The 15,802-nt window shown below is 42.3% G+C and overlaps 1 protein-coding gene across 10 annotated transcripts in view; it reads left to right on the top strand.

The window, feature by feature from the left end:
* Positions 1 to 15,802, top strand: part of NCKAP5 (NCK associated protein 5) — a 960,379-nt gene that overhangs the window by 833,564 nt on the left and 111,013 nt on the right. For all 10 annotated transcript variants that reach the window (XM_049097384.1, XM_049097386.1, XM_049097387.1 and 7 more), the window contains 2 exons: positions 7,150 to 7,251; positions 12,184 to 12,372. In XM_049097384.1, the coding sequence (XP_048953341.1) occupies positions 7,150 to 7,251; positions 12,184 to 12,372 (291 nt within the window). The remainder of the gene's footprint in view (positions 1 to 7,149; positions 7,252 to 12,183; positions 12,373 to 15,802) is intronic.

The following is a 15,802-nucleotide window of genomic DNA, read 5'->3' as shown; positions in this document are numbered from 1 at the left end:
TGAACATATTTTTTAAAGAGCTTCCAGGAGAACATTCGAAAGGCATACTCTGTGTCGTATCAGCAGGATGGCTGAATGCAGATATTATGTTTTATCTTTGTATCCCAAAATGGAAATAATGGCATAATGAATTAAACATCAGCTTTTATCTGAAAAGATTTTGTCCCCGGCTCAAATTTTTGTAAATCTAAGAAATGATCATTTAATACTCAGTTATGTAATGTGCAGTTATGTAATTTTTAGTTTTATAATAAATTCTTAATGGAACAGAATGAAACCTGTGAAATGTGAACTAGGGGTCTACTCTCCTGATGATATTTGGGAGGGCTGATGAAAAATCACATTTCCTGGGGGCACCTGAGTGGCTCAGTTAGTTGAGCAGCTATCTCTTGGTTTCAGCTCAGGTCATGATCTCAGAGTGGTGAGACTGGGCCCCCTGTAAAGGCCTTGCACTCAGTGGGAAATCTGCTTGTCCCTCTCCCTCCCTCTGTGCCCCTCTCCCTGCTCTTGCTTGCTCACTCTCTCTCTCAAATAAATACCTTAAATCTAAGGAAGGAAGGGAAGGAGGGAGAGAGAGAGGGAGGGAAGGAAGGAGGGAGGGAGGGAGGGAGGGAGGGAGGAAGGAAGGAAGGAAGGAAGGAAGGAAGGAATCAATCACACTTCCAGGGGCACTTGGATGGCTCAGGTAGTTGAGCCTCCAACTCTTGGTTTTGGCTTATATGATCTCAGGGTCATAAGATGGAGCCCTGGGTCACAGTCTGCTTGAGATTCTCTCCCTCTGCCCACTCTCTCTCTCTCTCTTTTTTTCTCTCTCAAATAAATAAAATCTTTTTCAAAAATCACATTTCCTGAATATGGCAAAAATGTAAGTCTAGTATGTGTCTAAGGTAAAACTTTGGAGTATTTTGGATAATTATCTGGTAAATAAAGCTTTCAAAGAAAAATTATCTTAATTAGGCTCCGCATTGTTGAAGAGATTTCCTTGAACTTCCTTCCGGAGCCTTCAATGCCTAGAAAAACCTCTTTGTTATCCAACAGAAGGAACAAAGCATATTCACCTGATTACATCTAATTCAGAGCCATATTTAGAACATATCTCTTAAATATACCAAATCCACCACCTGTGTTTTCTGCCCTGTAACAGAGGATATCCAGAAAGGTGGTGAACTCACAGGAAATCGTCTGAAGTTGGCAGTATCAAAAGATGCTCAGAGGATTTCATAATAGTGCACTCCAGACTTGCCTTCCTTGTGATGGGATTAAAGAAGATGAAACAGATGGCCCAGGGCCAGCCTGGGGCTGAGTTGAAGGAGCGGGAGTGGGGCTCTAGGAAGCTTCCTGGAAGCTGTGAGTTGAGATCAGCTCTTCAAAGTGGAGACAGGGCCATCTGTAAACAAAGATGAGGCTGAAGAAGCGATGAGTCGTTCCTTCAAGAAATCAACTCGGGATCCAGGTCGCCAGATTTGCAAGTGAGGGTGAGCCCTTAAAAATAAGGCCCTGTCCAATTGGGCAGCCAGCCAAGACAGTGGAAGCAGCAGTCCTCAAGCAAAGGAGCAGGGAAAGGGGAGGTGAAGAGGATGCCCTGATATCCTGTCTCCTGGACTGAGGATTCTGAAGAGTTAAAGATACCAGTGGTGACTGGGCAGATGTTGAGAAATTCCTCCATCCTTCTTCCAAATATCCTACCATGAACTTTTGAGGGTAGAAAATGCCTCCAAATGAGAGGAGCATATTGTGAACAGAAATGTGGTCACTAAACATTTAGCAGTAATTCATGTGGCAATAGCAGACCTTCCCACTTTATAAATAAAACAGGAATGCAAGAATTGGGTCATAGAAGCCATCCCCTTTAACTAGGAGACCTTTTTCACAAGGAGAAAAAAACAAGTCTGGAGAATATCCACCAGGCCCCAGGTAGGATTCAGGATGTGCATACTGTAGTATCCACCAAGGTTAAGTAAATCAAGGGGATTAAGGCAAATCAGATTTAAAAACACTAATTCATGTCTACCTCTGCTGCTGAACCTACATCACTCATGGTAGATCCCTTTAATCAGGTATACGCCACATTCACTCCCGTAACTTCTCTTTTTTACAGATATTTGGACTTTACTAGTTAGATGGGAGAATAATTACGTGCATGATTATGGTCTTAGATTAATTCTCTCACCAAATCTGACTAAAGAGAAAGGAGCAAAGTCCTTTCCTCTTTACATCTTACACCAAGCTAATGACTTCTGAAATCTTGGCATGAAAAAACCCACATGTTCCTTTTCAAACGTTAGGAAGGACATCAGTTGATGCAAACGCTGCTCGTCACCCTATCTTACGTGATTTTTCCAGCCTGGTTTCCCGTGCTGCCCAAATTTCTCAGATATAGATTTGCTTTTTACCCTCAACTTGTGCCACTAAATAAGGATTCAGTGTATTCCTGGCCTCAGCAGTCAGGGCCTTAAAGTTAAGACCTCATTTCCATACTGAGCAAAACCACAGAGGTGAAATTCTATTAAATGGGAGGAGCCTTACCTGAGCACCTGAAGAACCGCAGCTCCATGAGTGAGGAGAGAAGCGGGAAATGGGCAACTGGCCCTTCAGCCCAGTTCTCAGTGCCCTAGTTCACCACTGGATCCAGTCCCTGCTGCCATCATTAACTGGAGAGCTGCCAAATCAGTATCTGCTACTCTGAGGAGGCCATTCCACCTTCATCCCACCACATATAGAACAGCCAGTCCTGGGCAGAGCCTGTCAAAGGAGGTTCTTCCTCCACCCTGAATTACAGATTCAGAGCTGTGCAAAGAATGTATTGGGGGCAGACCCAAGGCAAGGGAACCCATCATACAATCCTGACCCAGTGTGGTTCTGGCACTGGCTGCCCTAGCATCGCCGGGCCCCCAGAGCCTAGCTTGGTATTTTATACTGGCACAAGGGTGTGTTCTGACTATGGATTGCAACACACTTTAGCACATCCCACACATCCCTTACCCCTGCCCCTGCAGAAAGACAGAAAGTCCATTTTTTCCCTGTGAAGCTGAACGTCCTCAGTGTGAGAAGTCATCTTGATCTGCTGACATAAACATATATACACATGTGAATACGTGTGTGAATGTATATATAGTGTGTATGTGCATGTGTGAATCTGTGTGTGTTGACTGATGGATGGAGTGGCCACCCTGTGTGCTCTCAGAAAAGGGCTATCTCAGCCAGGCTAATATTAATCATGATAACACCCCCCCACCCCCATGAATAATGGCTCAAAGCCAGTGTTCATTGATTTCTTCCTCATGGAAAGTCCAAAAAACTTATCTCTGGTCCCCAGGTGGCACCCTTTTGGTGGGCAATTCAGGAAACCAAACTCCCTCTGCCTGGTGGCTCCATCTTTAACACATGGCTTGCAAGGTTGCTATGCTCAGTTGACTGCATCAAGCCAGTGAAAGGGGAAAGAGCATAGCACCCCACATGCCAAAGATATTCCTGGGCCAGGAGAGACATCACTTTTCTCACACCCCATTGGCTAGAACTGACCATGTCACTCAACCACACCAGCTGCAAAGGAGGCTGGCAAATGCAGTCTAGCTGTGTGCCCAGAGAGAAGCCGGTATCCGTTCTGTGACACTTAGCCAGTCCTCGCCACAGGGACAAAGCAGAAATACAGGGCTTGTCCTGCTCTCACAGAGCCAATCACCCTGTTAGGAAAATAGACTCTACACACAGGAGCAATTCAGCAATCGTGCCCCCCAGGTACAGGACCAAAATGGACCAGCGATATCATCTGGCTACATGTGGAAGCCGGTATGGCCCGGAGATGACAGACAGTCCTACGGGTAGGGCTTCAGTGCAGTCCTGAATGATGAGCAGGTCTGAGGTGGGTGGACAGGAGCAGGGAAGGTATGTCAGGAAAGATAGGCAAAAGCATCAGCTCAGAAATAAGAGGGACTCATTCCTGAGACCATGGAACCAGTCTGGCAGGAACGGAAGGATAGAGTGTTACCATCAAAGGGAGCACTTGAGCAAAAAGATCTCACTGACCTCTGGTTAGGAAATGTGTGAGGCCGGGAGTCTCTATTTCTAAGACCAAGTGTAATCTCAGGTGTGGGGATAATCTACGAGGCGAAGTGAGGTCAATTTCACACCTGTACTGAATAATCTGGCTACCTCTTATGTCTAAAACATTTTAAAGACATCATGTCTCAATCCAAGATCCCTCTAGTTTTTTAGGTGAACATTCTAAGTTTGAATTATTTCAGGTGAGGGAATGTTATCCAGATGGACACTAGCTGTGAACATGAACTCTAGATGAATATGTACTGAGACTGTTCACTCCAAGCACATAGACCTCTTTCAAGAGGTCACCATATTCTCCTGTCACATACTCTTGCTGACGACAGCTTTAATTGAATTCCCCATGTATACATTCTACGTACGTTGCAGCGAGCCCTTAATTAAGCGCAGATAACATTACAGTGCAATAACATTACAGAAAGGCGATGTGCTTATTCTCTTGCACACCCTATATGTGTGTGTCTGTGAGAATATATTTATTATAATATAATATACACACATATAAGTGTGAAAATATAAGCCTTTCATAAACATTCTTATTATGAGAGGTGTACCACCACCAACAGAAAGAGGTGGAACGTCTCTGGGCTCGTGAGCTTTCATGGTTATTTAAGGCAAGTTGCGCCAAAGGGTGATATTTACCTACCATTTTCTTGCCTATGGCCTTAACACAGAAATAGGTTTTGTTTTCCAAGTTAATTTGTATTTGCCTTACATGTGTGGAAACTGTAACAACAGAGGACTCATGCATACTTTAACATTCAGAAAATTACCTGCCACCAACTCTGAGTTTTGACAAGTAATTGAGGTAAGGCTCTGTGAATTTCATCATATTACCTTATCTATTATTGTTCCTGATGATGGTGACACCTGTCCCCACCGGTGGGGTAGGTTAAGTAGCCACTCCCATCCCTCTGTAACCAGCGAGGAATCTGAGACAGAGGGATTCAGTTACATTCCCAAGATCTGGTAAAACTTGTGCCTTAGATGGAGCTGGAACCCAGGTCATCTGGCCCCTTGTCCAGGACCTGACCTGTCCCCTTTCCCACACAGTGTTACTGACTTCAGCTCAGGAGAACTGAGCATTTGTTTATAAACTACTAAAACATAACATCATTTAGGAGGATGCGTTTGTACATACCTATATTCATGCAGAAAGCAAAGGATGACATCATATATTTGATAAGGAGTGAAGAGCAGCCTTGAACCAAATTACGTCAGATGTCTAATCTAGAAGGACTCTTCCCTAAAATCACATGACATACCACTCAAAATCATCATTTCTCTTCTTGAATGTCATTTCCTATAACTTCTTGGACTGTTGGCATATTGATAAGTGTATAGGTCTCAGAACATTATCATTCTTTTGGCATGCTCTCAAGCTTTAAAACCTACGTGTGGGTGGGAAAAATATCTTTTTCTTTATAGGCTACAACAAGTATCAGTAGGGTACTTGCTACTCACTGAGTATGACACACTGTCACAGGTCCCAGGGATTAAATGACTGTTGCCCCCAGGAGACTCAGTTTCTAGAGGGAGCTTGAGGTAAAGATTATAAAAATCATGCAGAAACAACACCCTGGCTCTTGTTACCTATTGATGTCTTAGCTCTGTGGGAGAAATGAGAATTTCCCAAATAACGGGCAACCAGGTTAGGATTTAGACCGTTTTGGGTGTAAGTAGCTCAACAAACATAGATTGAGAGAAGCTCAAGTATTGATCTAAAGCAAATAGTAATTTAGAGCTTCATTGGGAAAGAGGAGGATGAGCCCTGGCAGAAAAAAAAAAAAAAAATTGCCTTTGCTCCTGCAGGGGGATGCAGCACAGTCCTAGCGCTCAGCATCCTTCCTCCATCAGCTGCTGGAGGCGTGTTTGTTGAGTGGCCAGCTGCTAACCAAGTACATAGGGCTCTCACACAAGTCTGAGGGGAGTCCAATGGAGAATGTAGCGAATGTGCCTCATCTTGGTGGAATTTAAGGTCTCTGCCAACAACATGGAACATCCAAGAGGACAGAACAACCCATGAGCACCCCCCCCGCCCCCCGTACTCAAAGATGATCTTAACATTAATTAGTGGCACAGAATCTGAAACATTTCCTAGATCAGCATCAGCATGCAGCAAGGCCTTTCCAGGGAGGAAAAGGAATAGAAAAACTTTGCATAGGTGAGGGAAGTACGCTTAGCCACATTATTTACTTACCCAATTCGATTTTTTAGTGTCTGAAGTCACAAAAGTTGTAACCAAGACAAACCAGGCTACAAGTACCATTTTAAAATGTCATCGGCCTAGCAGAAACATTAGACATAAATCAAGAGTTTTATTGTATTTGCAATTAAACAGATCAAATTTAATGTCCACAGAAAAGTCTTAGTAATTAGTATAAAGATTAATATAGTGAAATATCCCTGGTTTAGCAGGCCTCCCAAGCAAAGCTGAAATAAAGAATTGAGTATATAATCAAATAGCATGTGAATATTAATGCACAAAATCCTCCAAGTCCCCAGATCCCAGATGCAATTATTTTCTATTCACATTAATTGTTCCTAACAGATGACATTAATGACTTTGAGTTAAAATGTGTCCAAGGGAAGATTTCACAAGATCAATGCTGTTTAGAAATAAGGTCACTTTTATAATTATTTGCTCAGATTTTAACCACTGCTCAATGTAATAAGGTTAACATGGTGATTGTTTCCTAATGTGAATATCAAAAGTTAATTTTCATACTAGCCAATAAGTGTATCGGATGATTCACATTTTTCCTGCTATTTATTTTCCACCTACTACTTATTTTTTTCCTACTGCTTATTTTCCAGCACAGACTGACAGATTGTGAGAGTGTGATTATTATTTATAAGCTTTAGTTTGCATATATATATATATGCAAACTAAAGCCTATATATATATATATATATATATATATATATATATATATGTTGCTGATAAACTAGAATAAACTTTTTTGAGTTAGGATATGTATTATCTAATCTAGAAATGTCAACTCCTTTGAGATGTAGCTGTCCAAGGCAGGATTTTGAAACAAACAATTAAGTCATTGCTATGCAATGTTTCTGCTTGTTTTTACCTAGAAACTTCACTCACGCATCTTAGATCTTTCATCTGGAGATTTGCTTTCAGATGTGGAAAGAAGCCGAAGTCTGACGCAGTCACGAACTGATGTTGAGATGCATGTGAGTTTCCCTTTTGCCTTCAGATGGCTTGTTTAGGTTATTTTCCTTCCATCAAATATGATGTCACAAGTGAACCATAAAGCGTATCCTTGAAGCATTGTCAGGCAGATAAAAATACCTCCCTTTCTTGTGTTCTCTGAAATTCAGTATCATGTCCCCCAGCTGATAGAGTAAGCGGAAAGTGTCACTCCCAGCAAAAATATCATAAATCTTGGCTTTGTCCCCAAGATACCTTTTTGGGTATTGATTACATCTCAAAGTCTCTGAGAAATGGTCAAGGAGCTTTTTATTAAAGCCCATGTCCTATATTATTCATCCTACTTTTATGATATATTATGTATGAACTTTTAAAAATTCATGGGATGTACATTTTTTTTCTTTAGCTAGGGTTAGCTTTGTGCTTATTTGGCAAAACTTTAACCAGCGTGGCTTTTAACTCTCGTTGACATAAGGAGAGTAAGTTGGGAAATACAAGAGCCAAATAAATATGTAATGAAAAACGTTAGGCTTAAAACAATGACAGATGAACATTTGTGGATAATTGGCTTTTGATTTTACTATATAATTTTATCAGTGTAGATAGGATATTCTGTATCAAAGGTAAATATTCTCAATTTTGATTGGAATTAAATTTCAGTGGAACGCTGTCACTTTAAACATTCATGAAGACCTTAATGACATCCAATCTATCATAAGGCCTTAAGGTCAGAAATTTTTTTAAGTGTGCAGTTTTCATCCAAGAAACTCCTGCCATCATTCTCTCTGTTTCTCTCCTTTTTTTTTTTTTTTAAAGGATTTTATTTATTTACTTATTCATGAGAGACACACAGAGAGAGAGGCAGAGACATAGACAGAGGGAGAAGCAGGCTTTTCGCAAGGAGCCTGATGCGGGACTTGATCCCTGGACTGGGATCACGCTCTGAGCCGAAGGCAGACGCTCAACCGCTGAGCCACCCAGGGCTCCCATCTCTCTCCTTTTTTTAACTGAAACTGTGAGTTTTTATTGTGTTTATCACAGTAAGTAAGGATTTTAAAGCCCACGTGTCACCCAAGGTAGTAATCTAAAATACACAATGAGAAAAATACATTTTGAAAAAAAAAAAAATACATTTTGAATGTCGCAAACAGAGGGTACTCTGCCACGAGGGCCACACAATTAAGAGGATATTACAACAGAAACCACTATATATAAAAGAGTAATTTTAATAATAATCACTATCTGTTATTAATTAGAGCTCTTTCCAGTTGGGCCAGGATACATCCAGGAGTTCTGCTTATTGTCAAGGGCCTTACTTGGTGCTATAGCATAGTGGCTAGGACCTGGGCCTGACATCGGAATGTTGTACTGGCAACACTACAAGATCTGTTCTATGAGGCAAGATCTTAATGCCTCATGCCTCAGTTTCCCCATCTGAAAAATGAGCATAATGATATTTCCTGTTTCTGAAAATTGTGGTGAAGATTACATGGCATAATCCATAAAATGCAGATACCACAGTGCCCACTAACAACACTGGGGCAATAACAAGACCTCTGCTGTTCGGCTGTCTTCCATTCTTCTTTGAACTTGGGACTATGCCACAGCCACAGAACACCATGGCAGAGATGAGGAATGATAACAGAGAGGTATCTGCTAGCATGTCTCTCTAGAAGCTCACATCAGTAATTCCCAGAAACAAAGTGCACCAACACTTTTGGCTGTTGCTCAGCCCAGTTCTGGTGTGCAAGGTGCCAGACACTTATATAGAAAGAAGTACAATGCGGGGTCTCTTAGGGAGACTGTAAACTTGTGATTTCATTTGAGAGTCAAGATGTGTATACAGGGGAATCCCTGGGTGGCTCAGCGGTTAGAGCCTGCCTTCGGTCCAGGGCGTGATCCTGGAGTCCCGGGATCAAGTCCCACATCAGGCTCCCTGCATGGGGCCTGCTTCTTCCTCTGCCTGTATCTCTCTCTCTCTCTCTCTCTCTCTCTCTCTCTCTCTCTGTCTCTCGTGAATAAATAAGTAAAATCTTTAAAAAAAAAGATGTGTATACAAAAAAATTAATAATAGTAGCAACACCTAAATGTTACTAAACATCACTATATGCCAGGAGCTGTTCAGATTTCACAGTGATCTTATGTGGTGGGTGCTTTCCTCATCTCCTTTTATAAAGAAAGAAACTGAGGCATGGAGGGGTTAAGTAACTTTCCCAAGGTCAAGGAATTAGCAAGTAGGAGAGCCAGGATTTCAGCCTAATAAATGGCTTTAGAGTTCAAGCACTCAACCACAGAACAGTTAGTTATTCATTGGAGAAGATAATCCCGCTTGATAATCATGTGCTGATGAAGGAAACTGCAGGAAAAAGGAGCTCACATTGCAGCCATGGTGTCAGAGATTCTGGATCCCTTTTTAATTCAAACACTGTTCTTCTAAGGTGGGAGAAATACGAGAGAATGTCCCAGTAAGGAGTACTGGCCTGCTTCTTTGTAATGAATTATTCTGTAATTGCCCCAACACACACACATACACACACACACACACACACACACACACCCTCTCCCCGGTGCTCTGGACCATCTGGGTAGGCTTAGAGCATTCCCTTCATTCTGTTCCACACAGTCCAGATCAGGCTGTGAGGTGACACAACTTGTTACTAAGTAACCCACATAGGAGGTAGACCTCTCTCATAGCTTCCCCTGGGGGCTTTCTACTCGGAGTTCTGGACCAACAGCATCGGAGCACTGAGGAATGCCCCAAAACTACTACAACTCAGATTCCGCCTCAGAACTACCGCATCGAAATCTGCATTGCACAAGATCCCAGATGATGCATGTGCACACTGAGGTATGAGAAGCCTGGCTTGGATGGGAAGCCTGCACTTCTCTGCTTATCACCCCGAACCCCAACTGTCTCTACATGATGACACTAATGTGCCTTTCCCACCTGCCAGAAGTATCATCTACCACATATGGGCATCTGAAGTTCACTCTCATGGCAGAAACAGCAGTTCCTTCCATTGCTAGCTCTGAGGTCAAATTTACTGTCATCTAAATCCAACATCCATACAGGAGGTATACACATGGGCAACAACCAGGCCTGGATGCTTATCTGTAAAAAGAGTCCTGGGAATTGAGTTGAGTTGCAAAAATAGATATTGTCTTGATAGGTGTCATAGGAAGGAACAGGTGGGAAAGAGAGAGGGAAATCACATAAGCTTCAGTGCTTCGGAAAAAGGTAGAGTCCAGACTTTAACCAAAAGCTGCATAGAGTGTGAAAAGGGCTATTGGAAAAGTTTCAATCTGGAAGGCCTTGCAGGACATAGTCACAGTCTCTTTCTGGAGAACAGACTTATCTCCCAGAGCAGAGGCAGTCCTGAATAAAACTGCCACCTCGCTTTAATCAAACAACAAAATAGTCGAGAGATTTGGGGATGGCGAAAGTGGAAAGCTCACACGTAGAAGTGGAGCATGGTGTGTCACTTCTGAAACTTTTTTCCAACTATGTGCCGTGGCTCAAGTGTCAGTGACAGGTGCTCCTGTGCAGCACCACTAGTTGTCCACATCTGTTATGGTACAAATACAAACTCCCCTTAACCAAGTTACATGCAGCAAGAAGCAAGGTCATAAATCAATAGATATTGCTGAGTGCTGAATTTTAAGACAAGTTTCTTCTTTCACTGATATTTAGAGCCAAATTGCTGGGGGATGGGGAATAGAGTAGTAAAATTTCTTGGCATTTTTAGATCACTTAAAGGGGTTGTTTTGCAGCAAAAATGAGGTATTGATAGCAGGCAGATGCCTGATATCAAAAAATCTAACCTTATGAAGCATTATGGATATAGATTAGAGTGGAAATTAAACAGACCCTCTGTACTTCTGTGGGGGGTTAGCATGTCCCCCAGGCACTCCCAGAACAGCATATCTTTCCTTCTTCAAGTGGGTATTTGGAATTGCATTTGGAGAACAATAATAAGTACTCAGGTACTAAAGGTGCCCATAAAGTGTCAATAAATTGCATAAGTAAGAGGCTTTGCCATTCTGCAAACGACACAAAGACAGATGGTTCCCCATCAAAGAGTTTCTAAGACAAGCTTTATATAGATAGGGGAGAGGAATGAGACTATAAGGAGGGACTTTATTCTCATGATCAGGATGCTAAATTAATTTAGCTTGTCCAGCTCTTGGAGCTTCATCTGTTACATTAGGGGCTGAGAAGGTGGCTGTCAAGATGTGCTGAGATGTTTATGACTTTGTTTCCTGTGCCTCTACAGACCCCTAGACCTCTAACCTCCTGGATCTTTTGCGTAGAATCCAGATCTAGTCAATGTGACAGGTTTATCATTTGGACAGCCAACTGATATGAAAAGTTCTATAACCTTTACAGCAGAACCTTGTGATTCCACATTTTGGTGTTCCACTGGACATGGCTTCCTAGGCGTTTGATTCCTGAGTTGAAATGATGCTGTCAGAGCCATAGGAGACCTTGAGAGTGATCTGGAGCACTGCCCCACCCTACAAAGGAAGACCTCAAGGTCCATGGAAGTTAAATGCATTCTTTACTCAATATCTCATGCCAGTGACGATGTGAGATCCAGGTCACTAGACATCCAGTCTAGTGCTCATTTTCTTGAACCCTACAGCCAAAGATGCTACTCTGTCTTCATTCTTTAGTACTGTCAGTTGTGTCTTGATACAGTAACCCCATAAGGTGGACAGTATTGTCATTGTTCCCTTTTTTAAAAATATATGGATTAAATATTCCCTCCTACTGTGTTAGAGGCAGAGTCAAGATTGGGACCCCTGGCCTGTCTGACCCCAAAGCTGTGCATCTAACCATTAGGCTACCTTCCCTTCTAACTCATGATGATGTTGAATTGGTATATGATGTCCCCTAAGCAAAGGTGTCACTCAGAGCTGCTCTGCCTTTTTTTTTTTTTTTTTTTTTTTTTAAGGAATGCCAGCTGACTGCAAAATCAGGAGCCCCTGCTTTGAAATGCCCTGGTTTGGGGGTTGTCATCCCTGGTCATCTCTGTCCTCGAAACAGCTGCAGCAGCAGTGAGCTGTCTCTTTCCAGCACCTGCAGCGAGTACTCCAGTGGCTCCTCCTACACGTGGCATGATGGAAAGAACCTCAGGAAACGGGTAAGGCCTCCTTTTAAATGGCACTTTAGCATCAGAGTGAGCCGGAAAAGAATCCTCTTCTGGTGGGAAGGTGGAAGGGAGGGCTAAGAAGGGAATGACCATTTGCTGAGTATCTGCTCACTTACTCCTCACAAAGCTAGACACAGGGATCTCATTTTCTCTATTATATGGGAGAGGAAGCTGGCACACAGCAAGTGAGGAGTGGAGGGATGATTTGACCCAAATGACTAGGATGATATGAGAGGGAGTTTAGGGGAGGAAGATATTTTCCATCTGTGCTTTGCTAGAACCCACCAAGTTTGTAAGATTTGTAACAAGGTGGCCCTGGCCTAATGGAACTGACCATGCTTCAGACGAACTCAGACATTTCCAATTAGTTTTGTGGACACTCTCTATCACTGTGATGCTCAGAGAGACTTGTTAATGTCCACTGCAAGAGAGAGTGAGCAAGGCTACTTGCCAAACCATCCCAGACTGAGCATCCCTTGAGAACTCAAAGAGAATGTTTTTTCCCCCATAGACAATAGGGAGGGTGGTGCATCATCTCAGAATAAATGACCCAAACTTTTGAAAGTATCATTAGCTTTGTCGGAATTTACTACTCAAGCATAGCATGTATTATAGTGACCTCCTTTACTCAGTTTTATAGCCTCATAAAACACTAATTGACTATAAATTGGAGGGTGGCATGGCAGAGAGAGACAATACCATGGTAGGTGACAGGGACCGTGGCTTCCGTGGAGGTAGGTATGCTCCTACTCAGATGCCAGGAGCTCTTTTCCTGGGTTGTTAACTAACTCCTGCTGCTACCCAGCTCCCATCTGCAAAGGGGGCCCCACAGTTGAAGATTCCTTCACTGTCTGAACAAGCATCTTTGCACACTGGAGTAAGCTGAGTGCTTAGAATAGCTATCTTTGCAGTTTCCTGATGTTGAAGAAAAGCAGAGTCCACAAGAATGGAAACCCCGCATCAGAAGATTTGGAGGTCATTTTTTCTATCATTTGTGTAAACTCCATTTATGATTCGAAGCAGAGAACCTGGGAAGACTCTATAACTACCAGAAAATAGTAGTGAGGGAGTAGCTTTGTCAGACTCTGAACAAGAACTTGGGAAAGATTTCAAACTTAAATTTAGAGCCTATTCCCTTGGACTCAGACTCTTAATACAAAGTGTGTATATTATCAGAGTTGTTCCTTCTAAGCAGATGTTCGAAGTTCTGAATAATGACTTCTGGGGCCTAGTTCTTAACAGACTGGGAAGATGGTCAGGGATGTTCCCTGTCTTTGTGGTTGTCACCAGCTCCAAATCCCTTGCTCTGCTCTCTTCACTCCCACTCTCCCTCCCTCTCCTTCTCAGAGCCTTTATCTTTTCTTTCTTTGCCTTGACTTGACCCTCTTTTTTTCCCCCCCCTGAAATTCTTCCAATTTTAATAACCCTTGATCTTGTAGGGAAACCTCTTCCCTGATAACAGAGAAATTAAATTCTTATGTGCTTCATATACACTCGGGCAGCTGTGATCTGGGGCTTTCCAAAGGTCCTGTCCCAGAATGGATTGCAGTACCAGCATGCCTATCACATCTCCCAGGGAAAAGTCCCAGTTCTCAAGGATGCAGCAAACTAGACCCACTCCCATAGAGACATTTAAATTTACATTATTTCAGGAACTTCTATAGCACTTACCATTTACCAAGTACTCATTTAGTATTAACTTACATAATAAACTCATAGAATATGAATTTGAATGTGACCACAATAATAACTTACAGGATAATAAATATGTGACCAATGGCTCTTTTATAATTCACAAGTATTTTTTTTAATATTGTTCTGTATGGATACAGAAAGGAAGCCAGCCTGAGATGCATTAGGCTGTCCTACCTGGAGAAATCTGGATCTAAGTCACGATTTCTTACCACATGCCACGCAGCGTTGGTAGTATTTCACAAGTATTAGCTCATTCAGTGCTCGTAAGAGCTTTTTTAAGTAGGTTCTCCTATTTCTCCATTATACAGATGAGGAAATTGAGATGCTGAGAAACTAAGTAGCGAGACAAAGTTCTCATAGCTAGTGGCAGAGCTGGCTAGTTGATTCCGGAACTTTCACTCTTTACCCTTCTGATATAGTGGCTTTGTTGAATCAGCCAAGCTTCGAATATTATTCCAATTATTGGGATGGATTTATTATATTAAGAACAAGAATGTTCTTTAAAAAATTGTGTAGAACTATTGTCCAATCAAGAAATAAAAAAAGAACTGTGGGCATCAAACCAAGGCCCCTGTTTTAGCAGCAGCACCCTTCAGCCCAGAACAGCTCTTTTTTTTATTTTTTTAAAGATTTTATTTATGTATTCATGAGAGACACAGAGAGAAAGGCAGAAACATAGGCAGAGGGAGAAGCAGGCTCCATGCCAGGAGCCTGATGTTGGACTCGGTTCCGGGACTCCAGGATCACGCCCTGAGCCGAAGGCAGACGCTCAACTGCTGAGCCACCCAGGAACAGCTCTTTTCCAAGCAATGCATGAAGCTGCCTGTGGGAATGCTAGTTTCTGCCTCCCTCTCTCCTAAAGGGGATTCATGCCTTTTTTTTCCAATTTTACAGATTGTTCCAAACTCTTCTCAAGTTACTAAATACCATAACATCCTGTGGAAAACTGATTGAGGAATGTGACTAATCTCACAGCATAGCGTGCCCGGGGCCCTGGGAGGTTTGCAGCCACTGGCCCTGGGATGAATCAAACCACAGGGAGCAGGCTGTGAAGAGGCAGCAGGAGGTGGGCTGAGCACATCTTCCAGGGATTGAACAAATCTGCCTTTTTCAAGCTCTTACAGGGTACTTTTGCCTGGCTTCTCTTCTTATTGTGAACGTGACTCTCAGAATCATGGAAATTCTTAGAAATCCAAGCAGTGGCAGCCTGCCCACTGGTTGGTCTATAATACCCAAAGTAACTAACAGGATTTCTCCTGATTTCCAAAGAAGTTTTTAACGGCAAAGAAGCAAAGGAGAAGAAAGAGGAAACATCACCAGATAGCATTTATGCACAGCAACTTCTGACCTTGGTGAATTTTCTAAAGAAAATACATAATTTGACTTAAAAACGATTAACATCTAACAGATAAAAAAAAAAAAACAAACACCATATGCTGTTGTTGATAGCAAGGGTAATTTTAATGGAAATGTCTTAGGTACAAGCAAATATTCACAGCGTACTAAAATTCCAAGGTTCCAATGTAAGTTTCTGAGACTTTTTCTCCCTCTACATACAAACCCACAGTCTGTGTTCAGTTATGGGGAGGGGGGGCGGGCAGCTGGTACAGAGATGCCAATGGGAGTTTCACTCTTAGCCAAGATGGGCACAGAGCACACATCTGACATCTGAAACCACCAGATTCACTCAACATTTACCCTCTTTACTTCTTGTAAATGCTATACA

This window comes from Canis lupus, chromosome 19 (assembly GCF_003254725.2).
Source record: "Canis lupus dingo isolate Sandy chromosome 19, ASM325472v2, whole genome shotgun sequence".
NCBI lineage: Eukaryota > Metazoa > Chordata > Mammalia > Carnivora > Canidae > Canis > Canis lupus.
This window is presented reverse-complemented; position numbering and strand designations above follow the sequence as displayed.